General features: G+C 34.9%; 1 protein-coding gene across 1 annotated transcript in view; it reads left to right on the forward strand.

Moving 5' to 3' along the window:
• Positions 1-20,442, forward strand: part of LOC149580157 (sphere organelles protein-like protein) — a 228,577-nt gene that overhangs the window by 94,834 nt on the left and 113,301 nt on the right. The window contains exon 5 of the mRNA XM_089789771.1: positions 4,951-5,023. Within this exon, the coding sequence (XP_089645897.1) occupies positions 4,951-5,023 (73 nt within the window). The remainder of the gene's footprint in view (positions 1-4,950; positions 5,024-20,442) is intronic.

Below are 20,442 nucleotides of genomic sequence, written 5' to 3' on the forward strand. Positions count from 1 at the left end.
CAGCAGTTAGAGACCAACCGGGGTTCTTACAAAATGTTGGACCGATGGATTATTATGGCCTTCCTTTTAAACTTTTACTGTCCATTCCCATTATATTCCAGTATTGACTGACTTTAGTGAATCAGAATATTTGAGAAAAATATTTCACCCATTCCCTGCCTTATTCGGTATCCTTGACCCTTAATGTGGTACAATTCCTTACTACGTGTGGGGATCGATGCCCATTTAACCCTACTCGATCTTTTGGCTTTATGCTTTTGCGAGGCTTCTTCTTATTAGCTATCTGAGATCTCTTGGTCAAAGGCTATTCCCTGCTTCTTACTTCCTTGCTTGTGGTTCCGTTAGACTTATGTTGACCTCACAATTGATAAACATGAAAATTCTATATCTTGTCGAGTGATTATGCCAGTTGGTTTTATGAATCAATTCTTTAGAAATTAATCTGCTAAGGTTTTGACCTAGTGTTGGTATGAGTTGATACAACTTCACACATGTAGAGTTTTGCGGACTGGTATAATATTGTCATAGATTACATCCTCTTGTTCTTATTTGTTTAGTAATCTCTATTCAACCCCAGCACTGTACTATCCTTCTTTGTACATCCATTCAAATTGAAATTGTTATTGTACTTCAAAATAACAAGAATGAATACATCACACATCCAATACTATGATATTACGATACACCTTCACTGGTTCTCAATTGAATGAATCACAAAATACATATAATTATGTTTTTTTGGTTTCAACTTCCATCCGGTATCTTAACTGCCAATCTGATTCACGATCACTTTGTCTTTTATCAGGACTTGTGTTAAAACCTCAACCCAGAAATCATTGATAATCAACAGCAACAAGAAAAGAGCCCAAAACTAAAACAAAGAACACCGGAAATATCCCGGGAAAACCCTTCAAGAATAAAGGGAAAAATCCAGCCACACAACAAAAAATAATTTTATTGATAATAGAATTCAAGTGTACAATATCCTTTGCTTGATGCAAATATATAACAATAGGAGAGACTCTTCATATTATAACTGAAAGGTCTCTTGAGATTCCCATAATTCCTATAATTAATAATAACTCTTTGAATATTCATACCTCAATGCATGAGAATGACACATTTCATTTACGTTTAATCTTACAATTTAAACTTAAGTGTCCTTTTCAGCTGAGGAAAATAATAACGGTAATAACGTCCAGATTTTGAGAGATAAAGATCTCTATCGTAGCTACAAACTTTGACAACCTGTTTGTTTTGTCTTGTTAAATACAACTTGCTCCATTCATATTTTTTTTGATTGGGCTTTAATCCAAATTTTTGTTATCCATCCTTTATTTCTTATTTACATTCGCAATGTGGCTTTGATACCATGTTGGTTTTCCAGGATCGCTGCAATTGTACTAAGCACTGCCATGTATTTGGTATGTGTTTTCCAAATGTCAGCTACCTCTTATTTAAATTGAGAATAAGCAATGAAGAGACATGGGACATGTCTTGGTTAATTAGATAATTAATATAATAAAAAATTAATCATTGCTATATATATATATTTATTTGCACCTTTTATGGTGGGAGCGTAATTCTTTGTGTGGAGCCATAAGTGGTGTTCATTAAACCCTTGACAAACTTGGTGTAAATTTATTATATCAATAAAATAATAGTTTGTTTCCATGTAGTTGAACATGTGAATGAAAAAGTTGGAAGTATCAAGTTCCACTATTCTAGAACTTACCGTCCTCTTGATTGTTGAAGGCCATAAAAATTTGGTTTCAAATTTGGGAATTGATTAGTGGCAATTGCAACCAAAATATTTAAAGATGTCTTATTGGTCTTCTCATTTAGAATAATTATAATGTAATTTACTCAAACAATGTGATACAAATTATAATTAATATTAGAATTTAGAAATGTGAGCAATGCAAGAGTAGAATGATCTTGATTTATTTTTGCATTTTGTTTTCATTTATGTTTGTTTGAACCATATTTCATGAACAGTTTCACCTATATTTTCTGTTGTTAAAATCTAATTTACTTCTTGGTGTTGTGGTCATGAAAAGTCCTTCACTAAAGATAATCCTTAGTTGCATATTGGATTTATTGGAGGAAAGCTTGAGACTAGAGATAAGGCACACGATCCAAATTAGATAAGTATAGTTGATATATCTCAACTTATTTAGAAACTTATTGACACATCATCATATATTTATAATTAATCATCTCGTGTTCAATTTTATGCATATGTATCTCCTTTCCTACCAACTTAGAAATTATAGCAATGTTTGCTACCCTTCTACCGCTGATTGAGCTTAGTTCCCAATCATATGTAACAAATGAATTCATGAACCTACATATGTCAGGAAGCATCAAATGCAGCTCATCGATGACTACAATTAAGACTATTTTATTTTTCCAATGGAAACTCTAGATGGATGGAAGCAATGTTTTGGAGCTTCAAAGATGTTGGTGTCAGAAAAGCCTGTGATGACTGCAGTGAGATAGCCAACATTGATATGTATTATATACTATGTAGTGTGCTGTCATATCCCCTATATGAAACCCTAATTTTAATACTTAATAATAATAATAAGATGATATTTTTAAAATGATAATATTATTTATAGTAATAAAAAATATGTCAAATCTAAATAGATAAACTAATAATCGATTTAATATTATGATAAATATAATAGTATAAGACATACATATAATTTGTAATATCTAATTATATTAATATGATTACATTACCCTAAGAGTCGTGACCACTCAGGCATTCGAGTGAGATATAAGGAACAATCGTTGAGGCTAGAAGAGGGGAGGCAAGGAGACTGAAATGAGATCATACGATAGATTACATCTATTTCTAAGACTAATATGAATGAGAAACCAATTGAAATAATAAACAAAGAATTGTTGGGCGTCAATGGATAGAGGACTTTCTAGGTCATCTACGGATATCGCAAGGTGAATATCAATGGAGTAATACCTTTTCTTTATATTAATTGGAAAGATAACACAACAAGACATACAGTCGGGCCAAATACTACTTCTCATTACACGTTGTCTTCATTATTATATCATCTCAGAAATTACGGATCAACTAGTGATCTGGGAAAGCAGAGAAAACAATAAAACAAACAACTTGCCAGTGTAGACAACACCAAATGGATAGACGGAACAAGTCAAACATAGACGATTAGAGTAATCAAAACAGGAAACAAACAAATATCGGGCAAGGCAAGGAGAGCCATCAGATGATATGCAGAGAAAATCATTGAAAGTGGAGGTATCGCTATGTTCATATCCAACTCGTGATAACTCAGTGACGGGAGAAGGAATAAGGAGCATCAAGAACAAATTCATTATTCCTATACACCAATCACAACAACCAAGAAGTAGGTACAATAGAGTATTGGATTAAAAGATATTAGATACAAATTCAAGAGCATTGAATAAGATACAAGACCAGGAGTAAAGTACTGTAGTCAGCCTCATAAGGAAAGCTTAAGCCAAGAATTGGAACAGCAAGAAATTAAAATAGCAATGGCATAAGAGGGTTGGTATCTAGAATAAAGACAATGATACTAAGGGAAACTCCAGGCATGCAACGTTCCCAATATATCGTTAAACTTGTCGATCAACCCTATCCCAATACATGCATAATGATAGTGAAGTCTTAATGAAATCATTAAACACAGAGCTCATTAGCATATTAACATCAGTAAATCAAAATTATTTCAAAACTATACATGGTGATGGGAGGAACAAGCAATGATTCAAGAAAGAGAGAACTTAATATGGACTAAGGCAATGTCAACCTAATAAACCCTCTAAGTAGAAACAATAGGGCCTGAACAATAGCCAAACATAGAGTTCAGTTAAGTGATAACAGATATAGTGAAAAGAAGACTCTAGAGACCAAACTCTTATTCAATAGATACACCTACATGTGCTGCAGTAAGCCACAAAGTTCATATCCAAAGATAGAGGACTATATACATTGGAGGGGCATACATGGTTGCGGACTTGAAGGGGAATGTGATAATTAATATGTATAAACTTAATATACCCAGTGTAGAGAATGATTACCAATTATATATATATATATATATATATGAAAGAGACCTTTATAGTTCTTATAGAGTCCAAGTTAATCTTGGTAGAGGGCATCCAATTATGGATGTCAAGTTTCTCATAAAGAGAACTAAGTGACTAGAGGGCATTCTTAGTTGAATGTCGGGATTTCAAATTGGAACCTAGAGAGAGATTTTTAGAGAATCTCTAAGAGACAATATATATATTTTAGTGGTCAAACATATGCATATGTCAGAGATGAGACAATTACCTAATCGAGATAAAATTCTCACTAGAGGGTTAGGTGACTGGAGAAAGAATCTCTTCCGAAGGATTAGGAAGGGTAGGTTGGGTAGTACTTAGATTAACTTTTGCTTATATCCAATATTTCTAATATGTTTTGCATATGATTTTCGATATTGTACTAACAAATGGTTGCAGGTTACAGCATTTGATCCTAATCGGAAAGAGGGGACATCACATGTGCCTGTTACTTTTTCTCCAAAACTTACTGTTGTTTGAGCAGAAATGAACTTAAACTTGATTGTTATTGATGACTGATTGTTGTGGGGTACAAAATTTAACTTTAGTTGTAGGTATCTTTGCTACCGTTTTTGTTATGGCTTGAAATTGATTGCCGTACTTGATGGTTATAAAGATATTGATTTAAATAATGATAGAATTGTCCATGTGCTAAATTTCACTATTATAATTACATTTTTGAATGTCATTAATGGGATCTTAAATCAAGGAATTCAATAGTTGGCATGCATATTTCATTTGGTAACAGTAATTTCTCCATGGGTTGTTTAAATCTGATTTTAGTTTTGGAAAGCTGTTCTTTGGTACTCTCTAATTGGAACTTTTGTATCTCAGAGAAGATGATGATGTTGAAGAGATTGCCATTGCAGTGGAGAATGCTTCCATGCCCATTGAAGGAGGAAAAAAGGTACAATTGTTATTATAAATGTTAGAATTCAATGTGCAGACCTTTGTATTTAAGATTTTAACAGATGGTTTGTTATATAATTAGCATTACATTATATGATAGTCTTCTTTTTTTCTTAATTGCGATGAACTTGTTGCATACATTGTCTGTGAATACTTTGTTCCCTTAATGATAACCGTTCTGCTACACACATCGGGAAGGAGACAGAACTTTTTACCACAATACGGTAGAAGTTACATATTCCATATGATATAAATCTTTAAAGATATCTGCATGTGTCTGTGTAGAGGGACTTTGCCAAGTGAGATGACGTGTTGGCTGGGCATGTGGGTGAGACTCTAGGTTGTTGTTGAGGACTATAGGGGTGCTTTCTCTTTTGCTAGGCAGATATATATGGTCTTTGTCCATCTTCATGTTTATTTTCTTTTCTTTTCCATATTCATCCAAGCAGCTTCAAAAAGTCTCAGTTTAGAGATATTTTAATTTTATATTGATATTGTAGAGTCTTTTGTGTATTTTAATACTTATTACCCTTCATCTCTTATAGGTGAGTAAACTTTTTTTTTTTAAAAATTTTTTTTAAATTTTTTTTGTAAAAGAGGGGTAAACGCTTTGACTTGGAGCTATGAACCAGTGAGGCCACAAACGGGGGACCTCATCCCCATGAGATTTGAACCTTGATGGCAAGGATAACAACACAACAACTTAACCATCACAACATGCCACTATTGGCAGAGGTGAGTACACTCCTTTTTTCTTGCAAATTGAGAATTTTTTATATATTTTTAACCACCTATTTTGGTTTGCTCTTTTAGGGCATGTTCACCCTTTTTGCCAATAATAATTTTCATCGAGCAAACATGCATTTGCCTTGATGAAAATGCTGTTGTCCTCTTGCTGGAACCAGCCAAGTTCAAACAAAGACTGAGGGAAGGCAATAGAGCACAAAGGCCCATTTTTTTGCAATTTTTGTCACGTCTTGGGAGGATATTCACCTAGAAGAAGACTACGATTTCAAAAACATTCTCTCATTCCCAAATGCTTAAAGAAAAAGAATAGCTATTATTAGCAAAGTTAAAAAATTTGGTTTTCGCAATATCTTGGCTGACCCAAACCTTTTGAATATCTTAGAATCGCCAAAAGCTCGACGAAAAAATTGGCACTTTTATTGAACATTTGAAAATATACAATTTTTTAAAATATTTTTAAAATCACACACACACCAAATCTGTAGAACACATACTTATTGAGATATCCACCATATATAAATCAAAGTTTAAAGTTCAACAATGTTGGGTGGATATTTTGCAACTGATAGTTTATTGCTAGCTACAATGTGTTAGACAAAGTCTCCTACTTTAAAGGGAAGGCTCCCCCTTCTCACCTTTCCTTTGATCAATTCAAGGTAAGCAAGAAGCTAAGAGATGCTTTAGAGGCTGTTACTAATATTCTTTCCTCTTTTTTCAGGAAAGGATCCACTTACTGGTGGAGTGGGCAATGGGCAAGATGGATCTCTTTAACTACACTTCTATCTAAAAGATGAAAACAGTGATATCGATAAATTCACACCAACTCATAGGCTGATTGAAAGTGTACCGGTTTAGATCTATGTCTAGTTTTTCTATACTATAAGAATAACCATGAAGCTCACAAACTCTTATGCAATTCTTCAAAGGTAAATCTCTACTATTGGGGCACACAAACTTCTAGAAGTACATGATTTCTACATTATAATCTTATAAGTTATTTCAGTTCACAGACATGAAATTAACTTAATTCTAACATTTTGTATGAATATGAGACAGTAATATAAACCACGACAATTGCTTCGAGTCATAGCTTCAAATTCAATTGCTTGTCGTACTCAATTTGCTCTAATACACACAAGAATACCATTAATTAAAGATAATAAACACAAATTGTAGTCACAACTATTTCCAGACACGACTTCGAAACAAAATGCTCTCTTTATATTCACTTTTTCTTTCAAAATCGTACTACACATTTACAGTTATGCTTGCACAAGTTTGGCAGAGCTCTCTTGCATATGAAAAAGATGATTATTTACAATGAAGGGCACTCCTTTATATAGGCAAAGGAGAGAAAAATAGAGAAAAAGTGGAAGGAACACAACCACCTTGACTAAGTCAAATGAGGAAGAAGATTTATTGGATTACATGAGTGAAGGTTCGTGTAATCGGATTACATGCAACATATCTTCGAAAACTAAAGCTGAAAACATGTAAACAAGCTTGATGGAAAACTTGTAAAAATGTTGAATCAATCTTTCCAGATTGTCAAAAAAGGTCTGGTATTTTGTGATGTAATCACAAAGCATTTGAGGATCTAGAATTCCCATCTTCTATGAAATTGCATTAACCTTGACTACAACAGTGTGACACTTTATAACAATTTGGTAGTTTTCTGCAATGGACTCCCATAGGTGTTTTGTTGAGAACTTGTTCATCATATGTACTCCGAAATCATCCAACTCAAATTTAACATTGACCCTATTGGTGATTATTGAAGTCATGTCTTCCTCTGTCACCAAATTGTCATCCTCAGGAAGCACCATGCAACCCATTTGCCTTAGATCACTCACGACGTTAATCTCCATTGTATTGCGCCTTTTGAGGACTTCTTGTACCTCTATCACCAAATTTTCCATTATTTGCACCATATGGCCCATGAGCCCTTAGTATTCATAGAACATTTTCGGAGATGGAATGATGTCATATGTGACTAAGACTTTGAAATTAGTTTCCGACATTTTGGCCCATGTGCTTAGATCTTTGTTCAAGGTTTTTAATTCTTGATTGAAGCAAGAAAGCATGTCATTGAGCCTTTCTTCGACCTTTGAGACGTTCAAGGACTTTGAGCACGTCCCAAATGGATGAACTCTCTCTGTGGTGATTTGCTCAAACAAAGTGATGTAGCCCAAACCCTTCAAAACAATAACTAAGAAAATTACACAACACAAAATTTTTAGAGTGCTAGATTCTTCATTGAACTTTTCCAACCCTACTTTGCCTCTAAAATGAAAGGAAAACAACTACTTATTACAATTTCAAAAATTACCATATTTGGCAGATTTTTGGGAAAAATAGATTTTTCCATTTTTGGTAATTTTCAAAACCCATTCTAAGAATCCTGATTTTTTCCAACAAAAGTTCCCAACTAAGGCAAGACGAATTGCCAACTAATCTACAAAATTAAGAATATGATTTTGGATTTATTACAAAAACAACTTTCTAAAAAATTGGAAAAAGACACAAATCCAATTTTGGAGGCCAAGATGATATTTTAGGCTCTCGAAAAAATGTCGAAACGGTCACTTATCGAGCAGAGCTCGATTGGCAATACAAATAACTCCTCATGCAATTGCTTGTAATTTCATCCAAAACCCACATCCAAGTCAAATGTTATGACCCTTGAAAGTAAATCTTGACCAAAACCCACATCTGAGTCAACTGCCTTGATCCTCAGATGCTCCTGCATCATTTTCCCCTGCTTGAAAATAACGCAGCTTTTGCAAGTTCTGGTTCTCAAACTACTTCTAGTTAGACTCATCTGGCTTCTGCAAATCCCATTTTGTAATCTAGGTGCTATTTGTCAGTGCCAACCCTTCCCATTGCAGGAGATATCTATTGTAGTCACCCTGGCGAGTCTGAACAGTCTTCTTGTCTAGAATATGTGCAACCTTTTCCCATTTCTTGATGGGGATAGTGTGTGTCCAGTCTACTGTATCCTCATTTTCAATACAAGCATCGTCACCATGGAAAGTATATAAATCGGAAATATTAAACACATGAGATATATCAAGACCACTGAGGAGCTCTACCTCATAAGCATTATGATTAATCTTCTTTAGAATCTTGCGGGGACCAATATTCTTATATTTCATGATAAGTCCCGGTAAGAAACCTCTCCTTTCTGAGATAAATCATCACTAGATCACGTGCACTAAAAACTTGATACCTTCTAGTAGCATTTGTGGACACTTTGTACCACTCATTGCTGTCCTATAACTTCTGTCTTACATCTTCCTGCAATTGGTAGAGCTGCTTTGCAAAGGCTTCTTCATCATCACTTCTGTCACCCAAGGAAAGTTGCACCAAATCGAGAACACCCTGAGGATTAAGACCATAAACAACTTGAAATTCTGACTTACCAGCTGACCTATTCACTGAGCTGTTATAAGTAAATTCGGCCTGGGGCAATGCCAAATCCCATTATTTGAGCTTCTCCCCAACAAATCATCGCAGAAAATTACCCCTACTACGATTGACAATTTCTATTTGTCCATCAGTTTGTGGATGATAAGCACTATTAAACTGTAACTTTGTGTAACATCCTGATTTTCTGGGTCTAATTTAACATTCAACATACTCAAGGAATATAGTTACTACTTCGTTTCATAGGAAGACAGTTATTTCATTCATGTTCATGTGAATAAGATTTACTGTTAAAAGCAGTTATACAAAATTTCTTAACTAAACACTTGATTTACCATCAAAAGAAATTACTACAGAAATTGAAAACCACATACCTCGGAAAACTGAGTTCGAACCAAACTAGGAATGCTTCTACAACCACCTGGATTAGTCCAAGATACACTACAACAATTTCATATGATATCTATCATCTAAAAACCGCTATCTTAAAATCAAATTAAATACTTATATTATTTTAAATTAGGGCATCACATACCTCTGTATCAATTAGGGCATGGTTTACCTTCGGTTCATTTAGGGCTTTTGATACCGCTATCTCACTTAGGGCATCCAATACCATAGATTCATTTTAGGGCATCTGCGACCACAGATGCAATTTAGGGCTTTCGATTCCATAGATTCATTTTAGGGCTTCCACGACCATGAATTTCAACTAGGGTTTCCAATACCACTGTATCAATTAAGGTTCCAGCTGTCACCCAATCAATTAGGGCTTCAGATTTCTTTTCCTTCCGATTACTTATCTGTGACAGTTTCTCAAGATTAGATAAATACTTATATTCAATATTCATATGAATGAAAACAATTTCACAAATCAATCCAGGTGTAAAATAATGATCACAATGAATTTAACTCAATTTAATCTTACCTCTTCATAATTAAAAATGATAATACCTATTTTTGATAAACAATTGAATGCATAGCTTATTTCTGTTTGACGCATATCCGACATCTTGAGAGAGGTGAAACATTGTCAGGGGCTTAACCAACCAACCTTGGACCACAATATATCCCCACATGATCTCTAACGAGAAAGGCCCTCCCTACTCGGAATTGACAGGGAACATCATTCCATCCACTGGGCATCATGATATATAACACACCATACAACTTGGCAGCAGGAGATCACTATAACAGGAATATGCATGAGCTATTATTAATTCATATTAAATGATATATATTAAAATGTCATAACTGATTTTACTGGTTCATATTATTGATGATCCTTTCCACACACCTCCAAGCCGATGATTCCTAGGTGCTTGTTTCATAATAATTATTTCACTCTTGCAAGGTATGAATGATTGTAATACATTCTAAACTGAATTAGTTATTCACAGTTATCATTGCATTTCCATATCTTTTATACATGTTTAATACTCCCTTATGAATAAAGAAACATCTATGATTAAAGGCAGTTTCCAAGAACTAGAAATCTTTTACTGACCACCCCGATTCAGTCTGCAATTATATTAATAAAAAGAGACACATTGAACATTCTTGATTCAACAGCTGCATTAGAAAGAAACCACGACTGGCCATTCTAAATTCAGCAACATTCTTACTTGTCTCCTACACTTATATCTTTAACCAATTTCCAAAATCTATATCCTTGAAAACAAATTTTCAATACACAATAGTCGTATATGATCAGAGAGTTTATATACAACACACAGATACAACAGATGAACTCAATATATCCAGCTTGCTAACTAGAAATGAACAACTCAATGCACTCACAATCCATCTTGAATGCTCGCAATATATTCTCTACCACAACACTATTGGATTATACAAAAGATACCAATATTTCTTCTACAAACAAATATATATTTATATAGCAATGATGATAAATGAAGAGCAATTGGTAGAATAGAAATAAGAGAAGTTTCAATAATTTAGGAGGCATACATACTTCAGTATAATGAAAAATGGCATTTTGGTATTTAAGTGCAGTAGTTTTATAGACTAATTCGGGTTTTACTTCCTCAAAATAACTTGCCGGCTCCAGGATGCAGTCATAAACAAGGGAAAACATAAAACGATTATTAAAGCCAAATCATGTTACATGACTCTATAAATCCAATTTTCTTGAGATGAATTTGCACTGACATCAACCGTATAACCTGGCTCAGTGACTGTGGAAACAATACTGTTTTGTTTCGGGGTGGAGTTACTATCAAGCCGTATTCAGTCTCTAACAAATTCAATTAACAATGGCTTCGGAACGTCAAGAGGTAGGAAAACGATAAAGTGTACAGGAAAAAGAGAATGCCCAAGGCAAAGATGAATGCCGATATGTTAAGGGTTCATATAATAAGCTTTAGCTTGACCTTACGGCTACCAAACAGTTACAAAGAAACCATTCAAATTTCTTTCAAATCGATTTTTAAAAGGAAAAGAAAGGAGGAAGGAAAAGAAGTTTAAAAGTTATAATAATTATTAAAATCTAATATAAACAAGCAATCATCACTTAATTAATTATTCAATTATATTGGAGCTAAAATGTTTTTATATTTAGATGTACGCAATAAATAATTATTAAAAACAATATAACAAAAGATAAATTAAAATTCTTTAAAATACGCTTTATATTTGAACTCAATTATTTTAATTAAATTATTTAATAACTCATGCAAGTCCCGCAGATGTATTCTGGCTAAGTCCTTTACCCGTCTGCCCAGTGATGGTGATGCCCTGCCTAATTCTTTTCTAGACAATGCTTTCACCCCTTCGACATGCTTCCTGCAAGGAAATTCTTCGTGATTAATTTATATATTATTTAATCATAAATAATCATAACAGTTAACCTTTTATCTTAATTCCATGAATTTGCGATTAACGATCAACTAACATGTCATCTTCACTTGAAATCATAACGACCAACTATCTTATCATTTCGCTAGATTATATCAAATTAAACTGCCAACTGACTTCATGCGAACCTTAACGACTATATTTCAAGCTAGGTCAAAAATTGGGATGTAACACTTTGTCCCCATCTTCTTCCATAAGGGCCTCCAGAAATGACTCAAGAACTTAGTATCTCGATCAGAGGTGATCGTTTTTGGAACCCCATGCAATTTGACTATTTTAGAAAAGAATAACTCGGCCACCCTAGTGGCATCACTAGTTTTCTTACAAGCAATGAAATAAGCCATTTTTGAGAATCTGTGCACAACTACAAAGATAGAGTCATTACCTCGCTATGTATGTGGTAGTCCCAATGGTGTAGCCCAAACCCTTCAAAATAATAACTCAGAAAATTACACAACACAGAAGTTTAGAATGCCAGATTCTTCATTCAAATTTTCCAACTCTACTCTATTTCTACAATGAAAGAAAAAAAACTACTTATTACAATTTCAAAAATTACCATATTTGGCAAATTTTTGTGAAAAATAGATTTTTCCATTTTTTGTAATTTTGAAAACCCATCCTACGAATTCTGATTTTTCCCACGAAAAGCCCCCAACTAAGGCAAGATGAATTGCCAATTAATCTACGAAATCAAGAATATGATTTCGGCTTTATTACAAAAACAACTTTCTAAAAAACTAGAAAAAAACACAAAAATTCAATTTCAGAGGCCAAGATGATATTTCAGGCTCTCGAAAAATGTTGAAACGACCACTAATCGAGCTGAGCTCGATCGACAATCTAAATAACTCCTCATGCAACTACCTATAAAATTTTAGCCAAAACCCACATCCGAGTCAAAAGTTTTGATCCTCGACCAAAACCTACATCTAAGTCAATTGCCTTGATCCTTGGATGTTCCTGCATCAGCAAGCCTTTTTCGCTTCAACTCTCTGATTCACCTATACTGAATGTGGTGTGGTGACAATGGATTGTGAAGATTGTTGGCAAATTATCTCATAAAGGCGAGCATTCTCCAACTTGAGCTAGGTTTTCTCCTCTTGGAGTTCATTGTTTCTGCTGGACAAAGTAGAGATTGCATCCAGTGCATCTTGCTGGCATCCTACCTGCGAATATTTTCCAAGTTCAATTTTGATGAGCTTGTAATTTGAGTGGTGAAGCTCTTCAGGCGGTTTGTCCACTAAGGGCTATGCAATTTTAGCATATTTAGTTTTCTCAGAATCAACAAGTATTGGTGAGACAACTTTTGCCTTGCGTATTGGAAGTTTAGATTTGTTCTTCTTTGAAGGAAGATTATCTGGTTGCAACTTGATCTTTCTCCTCTCCAGAGTAACATTGCTAAAACTAGGATGGTGGTTATGATAGACATTAATCCTGATTGAATCTACGTCATCGTAGTGCATGCCTTTATTTGTATGGTCTGAACCATGGGTGTTCTGTGTAATGACTCTGACATGAACATTGTGAATCTTGTAGTCGAGGTATCAAGTTGGGAAACATGTCCCTCTTGTAGAGCCGGAAAAGAATAAAAAGCTTCAAAGATATTATCCAAGTTTTTGCATTGTTCAAAGGTGAGATTAGGAGGGGTCACATAAGAGATAGGCAATGCTGAAGTATTCACCTCGGAAATAGGAATGGTAGGTGTGAACACGGTAGAGAAAGAATCCACATCGGCATCTATTGCAGCCAAGAATGGTTCATCTAGGATAGATTGTTCTTGGTCATTTGGCTGATGTGAGGGAGAAATGATCGCTGGTTCTTTTTCATCTTCTGATTCCTGCATTCTAAGAGGAGCTGGAGAAGAATGTGATTTAGGAATGACAATCTTTCCTCCCTTGAGTTTCATTTTGAAACCCATTTCCAATCCTGATGTAGATATATTGGAGTTTGAAATAGCAGATTTAATGTTTCGATATATAATTCAATCAATGATATTACATTATATAGATAATATGCAGTTTAGTAACTGCATAATTGATAGTTGGGTTACTGTTATAAATTGTTCTATAGTTTTAAACTTAATACTAACAATGTATTATGATTATGATTACACCTACATTCCCCCGTAATACATTGATCTTGAAGACATCAAATCCACCTTAGGGATCCCCCCTAGGGTTTACATAGCAACATATGCTAAGTATATATGAATACATAAATGTTTTTTTCTGAAGTAGCAAACACTGAACTATGTAAGGCTCCATCAAGTTGTCTTGTGCCCTTCGGAAGGCGTAGCTTCAAGCTGTGTTCTTAATCCACAAAATCTTTTTTTTCACCGATAATGATTCCTAGGAGATGTGACAGATCTCTATCATTGTCTAGTGACCGCAAAAGGGTATAATTCTCGATCATATACTCTAAAGCTCACTTGACAACAACCTATATTGAGCGCAATATCAAGTCCTAAACCTGTCAGCATCATAAAGCAAAACAAATAGAAAACCAAATACTTTGAAAATGCTTCTCATGTAGAGCACCATGTCAAAGCAAGAAGTTGACTTGAGATGATGGAAGTTCCTCCATCCTCCGATGCTGCCAACCTCCAAAATGATCAAGATTACATTCTATAACTAAAAATGAAAGTTTCTTGTTTTGTCAACCCAAAGTTCTATCTTCTCACCATGATCAAGAACTTTCCCAATATTATCAATCATGAAACCTTTTTCTTCATAATCTCGGTCCTTTACTTTTGAAGCTTATTGATCTCTTTAGGATGATCATCACAATATTGTATATCTTCTTTCAATTTTGAAGCAGATTGCTTATTCAAATCATGTGCAATAGCTATCTTAGCTTTTCCACCACTAATATCATCAATAATGGAGACCTGTGTGACCATATTTAAATGATAAATAAAGTTGATTTAAACAATATTGGATGCATACTAAAAGAAAGGTTTCAACTTAAAAGATGAAGTGCTAAGCCAAAGCAGCACTATGTAGACACCCCACCCAAAGACACCCCACCCAAAGAGAATGTGCCTTTGTTAACAATCATGTACCTATTTAAAGAAATTAGAACTTCTCGATAGATGAATGAGTAATTTAATCGGAGCCACAACAATTGAAAAGAGGGCCATCAAATGTAAACTCTTGTAGCATTGACAAAGGTACTTGTGGCTGTCTTCAGACTTGAACCTTCAAAGTGCTAAAAAATGATTTGAATGCCTTCTTGAAACAAATAAGAATGGCTTTTGTACTTTCACACACTATAGAATGCTATTCTATGAAATATGGATTCAATAAACACTTATGCAGACAGATAATTTCTCTATGTAGATGATTGCAATAGTTCTATCAAGTGACAGCATGAAGGCGACAGAAGCATGAGATGGCCTGAATGGGTCATGTAACAGATTTAAATTCCTCCACGCTCCGCACCATTAACTCCGATTAGACGGGTTAATGTCCTAGGAATTTCGATCTAACAGGTCAGTTTCTTTTGCGCCAACTTTCCTTGTCTTAACACACTGGCATTAAATATTGCAAACATATCATTTTATTTAGACCTTAGAAACCTATATGAAGGGTGCGTGTCAATGACATCAAACTCTGAGTATGAAGGGTGCATTTCACGCTAGGCTTAAGAAATTAAAATCATGGAACGTAGATATGCCAACATTTTTTTACTTCCTCCTATCATTTATCTGCATCCAGCATTATGTGTCTTTAACTATGTACACTGTTCTTATCATAGCAACATTGCATAATTCTCAAAAAATATATGCACTATGTTGATCTCCATTTGCACTCTGATACCCCATATTGGAGTTTTAAATAAGAGATCTAATGTTTTGATATATAATTCAATGAATGACATTACATTATATAGATAATATGCAGTTTAGTAACTGCATGCATAACTAAAAGTCGGCTAACTTTTATAAACTGCTGTAAAGTTTTAAACTTATTTCTTATAATGTATTATGATTATGATTGTGCCAACAAGATGAACTTTCTTTCTTCTTACCTTCAACCCGAGATTTACTACCTATTGGCCCAAAATGAGTACAATCTACCATGGTTTTCAGCTTAGATTCTCTTTAGATTCCTTCCTTTCAACCATGAATTGGAGTTCGTCAATATGGCTTGAAATCCATCAAAAATTGAAGCCGTTTCTTTCAGCTGCCACTAGATTGGAATGGGAAGAAGCTTCTCAATCTGGCTATTGTGAAATTCGTTGTCCAAAATCATCTCGTTATCCTCAACCCCTTTCAGAATAGGGACTAAGTGAAGATCAATGAGTTGCTGCAAAGTAAGCCGACAATGGTCCATTCTGACCACATCTACTTCACTGTGCAGATCTATCCATACATCCTCCATGCTGTGAACATGGGTGAATACCCTCTTCATTTTAGAATTCATGCCTCTGAAATCAAAGTCCATCCTGGATTTGAACTTTTTCAATGTAATTAGCTAGAGTTCAGATTTCATGGGCTTGGCTTTGTACACTTTGGTCAATGAATTACTTATTTTAAGAGGATTGGTGGAGTAGATCCCAAATCCGGGCCTATGTTGACTGGTATAATATGACTGCACTGTCATGAGCTGTCTTGCTAATTCCATGAGGATTGTCCTATCAGTAGGATACCTATGTAAGGTTTATGGTTCTCCTTCAAAGTAGGCAACTCTCATGTATGTAAAAGTTGGAAACTATAGGAACAAGCATTCATATTGACTCACCTTTTACCATGCTTCATTTGACACTCTTTGTTTCCAACTCCTTGTTGAAACAACACTTGAAATGCCTACAAAATGCATCTTGTACCCTTCTGTGGTGGTGCTTACTCTGTGTAAGACTGAGCTGCTCATAATAGCTCCATATATGAACTAGGGCCTTGTCTCCCTTGGTAGAGATTCCTGAAAATGTTCCACTAGTTGCAGCAAAGTAAACCAGATAATAATTCATGTGGAATGAGAGAGCTCTTCCCATGAACCAATTGTTCACATATTGCTGTACCAATGATCTCTCCCAAGTAGATGGGTTCTCTCCTTTCAAGAATCTGGTAGATGAACTTGAACATTCATGGCTCAAAGTGATTGGATTCTTTGAGTGCACAAACTCTACTTAGTAGAGCTTCTTAGGAGAAATCATATCTGTGTATTGTCTTAGGCCATCTAGAGAAATTTGATCACTCGTTGATCAACCACTTGTCATTAACATGCCTAAGATAATCACTCTTGTTCTTAGTACACAATTGCAAGGAGTTTTCTTTTGTTAGATCTACACACTCTGGAGTTTTAGGAACCTTGAAGATCTTTTCAATCACATTCAGATGTCAGCCAAAAATTCCCTTCCCATCTGAATCTTCAACCGTTCTTGATTTGGCATCAAAGTGGTTTGCACATTCCCACACGAACTCGGTTCGAGGGATGCCATAGGGAAGGTAGATACGGAATGAATGTTAATTCTTTAATCCACATGTCTTGGTTGGAAGATGTTTCAATCCCTTGGAAGAAATCAGTCATGTCAACATGACCAACTTCGTAGCCGTGATATCATCAAAGGAGGACAAAATCTGAGATGGAGTTGTATGTGATAGCTCCTTGTTATATTGCTATTTCATTTTTCCTTTGCTTTTGGAAGATGCAGATTTCTCGAACATATCTTGAGTTGCAACATGGAAACTCCAAAGGGTTAAACATCATATGATGGAGTTGGATCCATAACAACTTTGGTATTTGGGTCAAAATGACCGATCTATGAAGGATAAGTGTCCAAAGTATGATTGAGATACTTGTTGAACACTAGGAAGGCTGGAAATGGAGTAGCTTGTATTTTGGGCAAAAATATCCAAAATCGGGTTTTAGGAATTGGATTGCATGTAGGCAAGATAGGGTTTTTGTTTTGAATGGTTAAAAATGCAAGTTGGAAGCATATGGATGTGTGTAAGATGAGAGTTTCTATGCTTAAAAATGTGATTTTTTACCCAATCAGGTTTTAGAGAGCATTTACATGTGGTGAAAAGATCATCATTTTATGTTGTGTTGATATGCAGTCAGGTTTTAGAAGTCCCATTACACAGAGTATGGAGTTTGGTGAAATTGGATGATGGATTGGATATGAATGATGGGAATGTGAAGGATACTTGCATTCTTTGAGGGAAGATCTCCAACTTTTCTTCCTAAACAAACCAAAAACAAACAATAACAAGCAAACAAAACAAGAACGAAGAACACACCTCTTGCTTTGACTCAACTTGATAAGTTACAAAACTTTACTCTTGCATGCAATTTTGTTTTTGGAATTAAGAACCTTTTGCATTTGCAAAGAATGAAAGTTTTAAATTTATTAAATAATTGGAAAAAAACTAAGGCTGTATTGAAACAAATGGAAGAGGTGGAGCAAAAGAATGCAACAAACAAGTAAATTGATCAAGAAAGGCAAACAAAACCGGAATCTTACACTTATTTGGAGAGCAAAGAGCAAAATTTGGAGGAAGAAGTTGGAATGAACTTGTTCTCTCCAAAATCGGGTTTTACAAGTGTGTTTTCATGTAAAAATCAAATGCCTTTGTGGGAATCCATGCATTGGGCTAAAAATGAAGATCAAAATGCAGTAATGGTTCTCCTAGATTTTGAGAACGCATATGACCGAATTGAATGGCTTTTTGTTAAGGGAATGTTGCAGGCCTTTTGTTTTCCACCCTATTTTGGCAAATTGATAGATATTCTTCCTTATGGATTCTTCTACTGTCATTGATAATAATGGAGAATTCACTCTGAGTATTATTTTACAAAAATCCATTAGATAGGGCTGCCCAATTGCCCCTTGTTTGTAATAGCAGCTGATGACCTATTTTATATTCTCAGAGCTTCTCAATTAGGACCTCTTATTAGAGGGATTACTCTCCCTAATCAAGATATATTGCTCAATGCCCATTTTGTAGTTGACACTGCTTTGTTTATAGAATTGGAGGAAAGTAATTTTGATAATCTGATTCACAGACTATAGTTTTTTTGTATGGTCTCTGGGGCTGGCTAAAATAGCTCCACATAAGTCTTCCATTAGGTTGTGAACAAGGGTGGCAGTAGGTAGGGTCAAATGACATTATTAGATACCTGGGAATACCTTTCTCTATAGACCCATCTCTTAAAGATATGTGGAATTGGTTGTTTTTCAAAATTGAAAAGAAATATCTAAAGTGGCAAACTCCTCTCCTCTCATTGGCTGGCAGAGTTCAAGTAGTCCAAAAGGTTCTATTTGCTCATCATATTTACTTCTATACTGCTTGGTTGTTTTCTAATTATCAAACTGATAGATTGGAAAGGATCATGAGAAACTTTCTATGGTTTGATGGAAAAGGAAACAAAAGGAGGCATTGTGTCAAATGGGAGTGGTGTTGTTTTCTGAACGAAAAAGGTTGATTTGGCATTAAAGATCTGGAAGCTCAAGGTATGGCTCTAGCCTCTAAGCGTCTATCCCTTTGGGGAAATAGCTTTTCTTTACCGGTTAGCCCCCATAAAATGAGTGGATTACTCAAGCTTTGGCAGGGGAGCAACCCTGGGAAGTCTTGGTTAGAAACAATTATCTCTAAATCTGGAATAAAAATGGTAAAAGTTGGACTGATGTTCCTCTATGTTATAAGATATTTGGCAACTTTCAGTTGACAATTTTTGGTTCCAAAGTCTTTCAATCTATCTAGAAGGCACGGACTCAAGTTAGTAATCTTATCTTAAATAGAGGTGCCAGTGGGGATTCTCCTACATACTCTGTATTGGATATATCTATTTGGTGGGTAGAAGCCAATGGTAAACATATGGCACTTACCCAAAGTTGTTCTACTAAGAATTTGTATAATTATGTCATCTTTCTCATCAAGGATATGATGGTTGACAATAGGTTAGGAAACTGGGAGGAAATCTCTGCTAAATATCACATTCCTTGTACTCAAAAGAAAACCTACTCTATAATTGCTAAAGCTGTGGGTAATTTTTTCCCAGGCCACTCTATGAATATTGAGTAGTTTATGCAATGGATCAAATGGAAAGTACAAAGATCTATAATATGTTGAAAGATTATTGTTCTATTTTTGACAAGGTGAACCATTTTTTTGGGCTGGGTTATTCGATCTCTAAGTGGCAGTTTATCTTTAATTTCTTTTGGCACTCTCCTTGTGAACCAAAAAAGACTTGTTTTAGATGGTTATTGATTTTGAGAAAACTAGCTGCTGGTAATACTCTACCCTATGATTTAGGTAATCCTATTGCTTGTGGTGTATGTGATGTTCTAGTCTTTTGAACATCTTTTTTTTGAATGTGAGTATGCCCGTAGTGTGGTCCATTTTCTTTGGGTCACCTATCG

Source organism: Cupressus sempervirens, chromosome 1 (genome assembly GCF_028749045.1).
Source record: "Cupressus sempervirens isolate cs-2001-9-10 chromosome 1, ASM2874904v1, whole genome shotgun sequence".
NCBI classification, from domain to species: domain Eukaryota; kingdom Viridiplantae; phylum Streptophyta; class Pinopsida; order Cupressales; family Cupressaceae; genus Cupressus; species Cupressus sempervirens.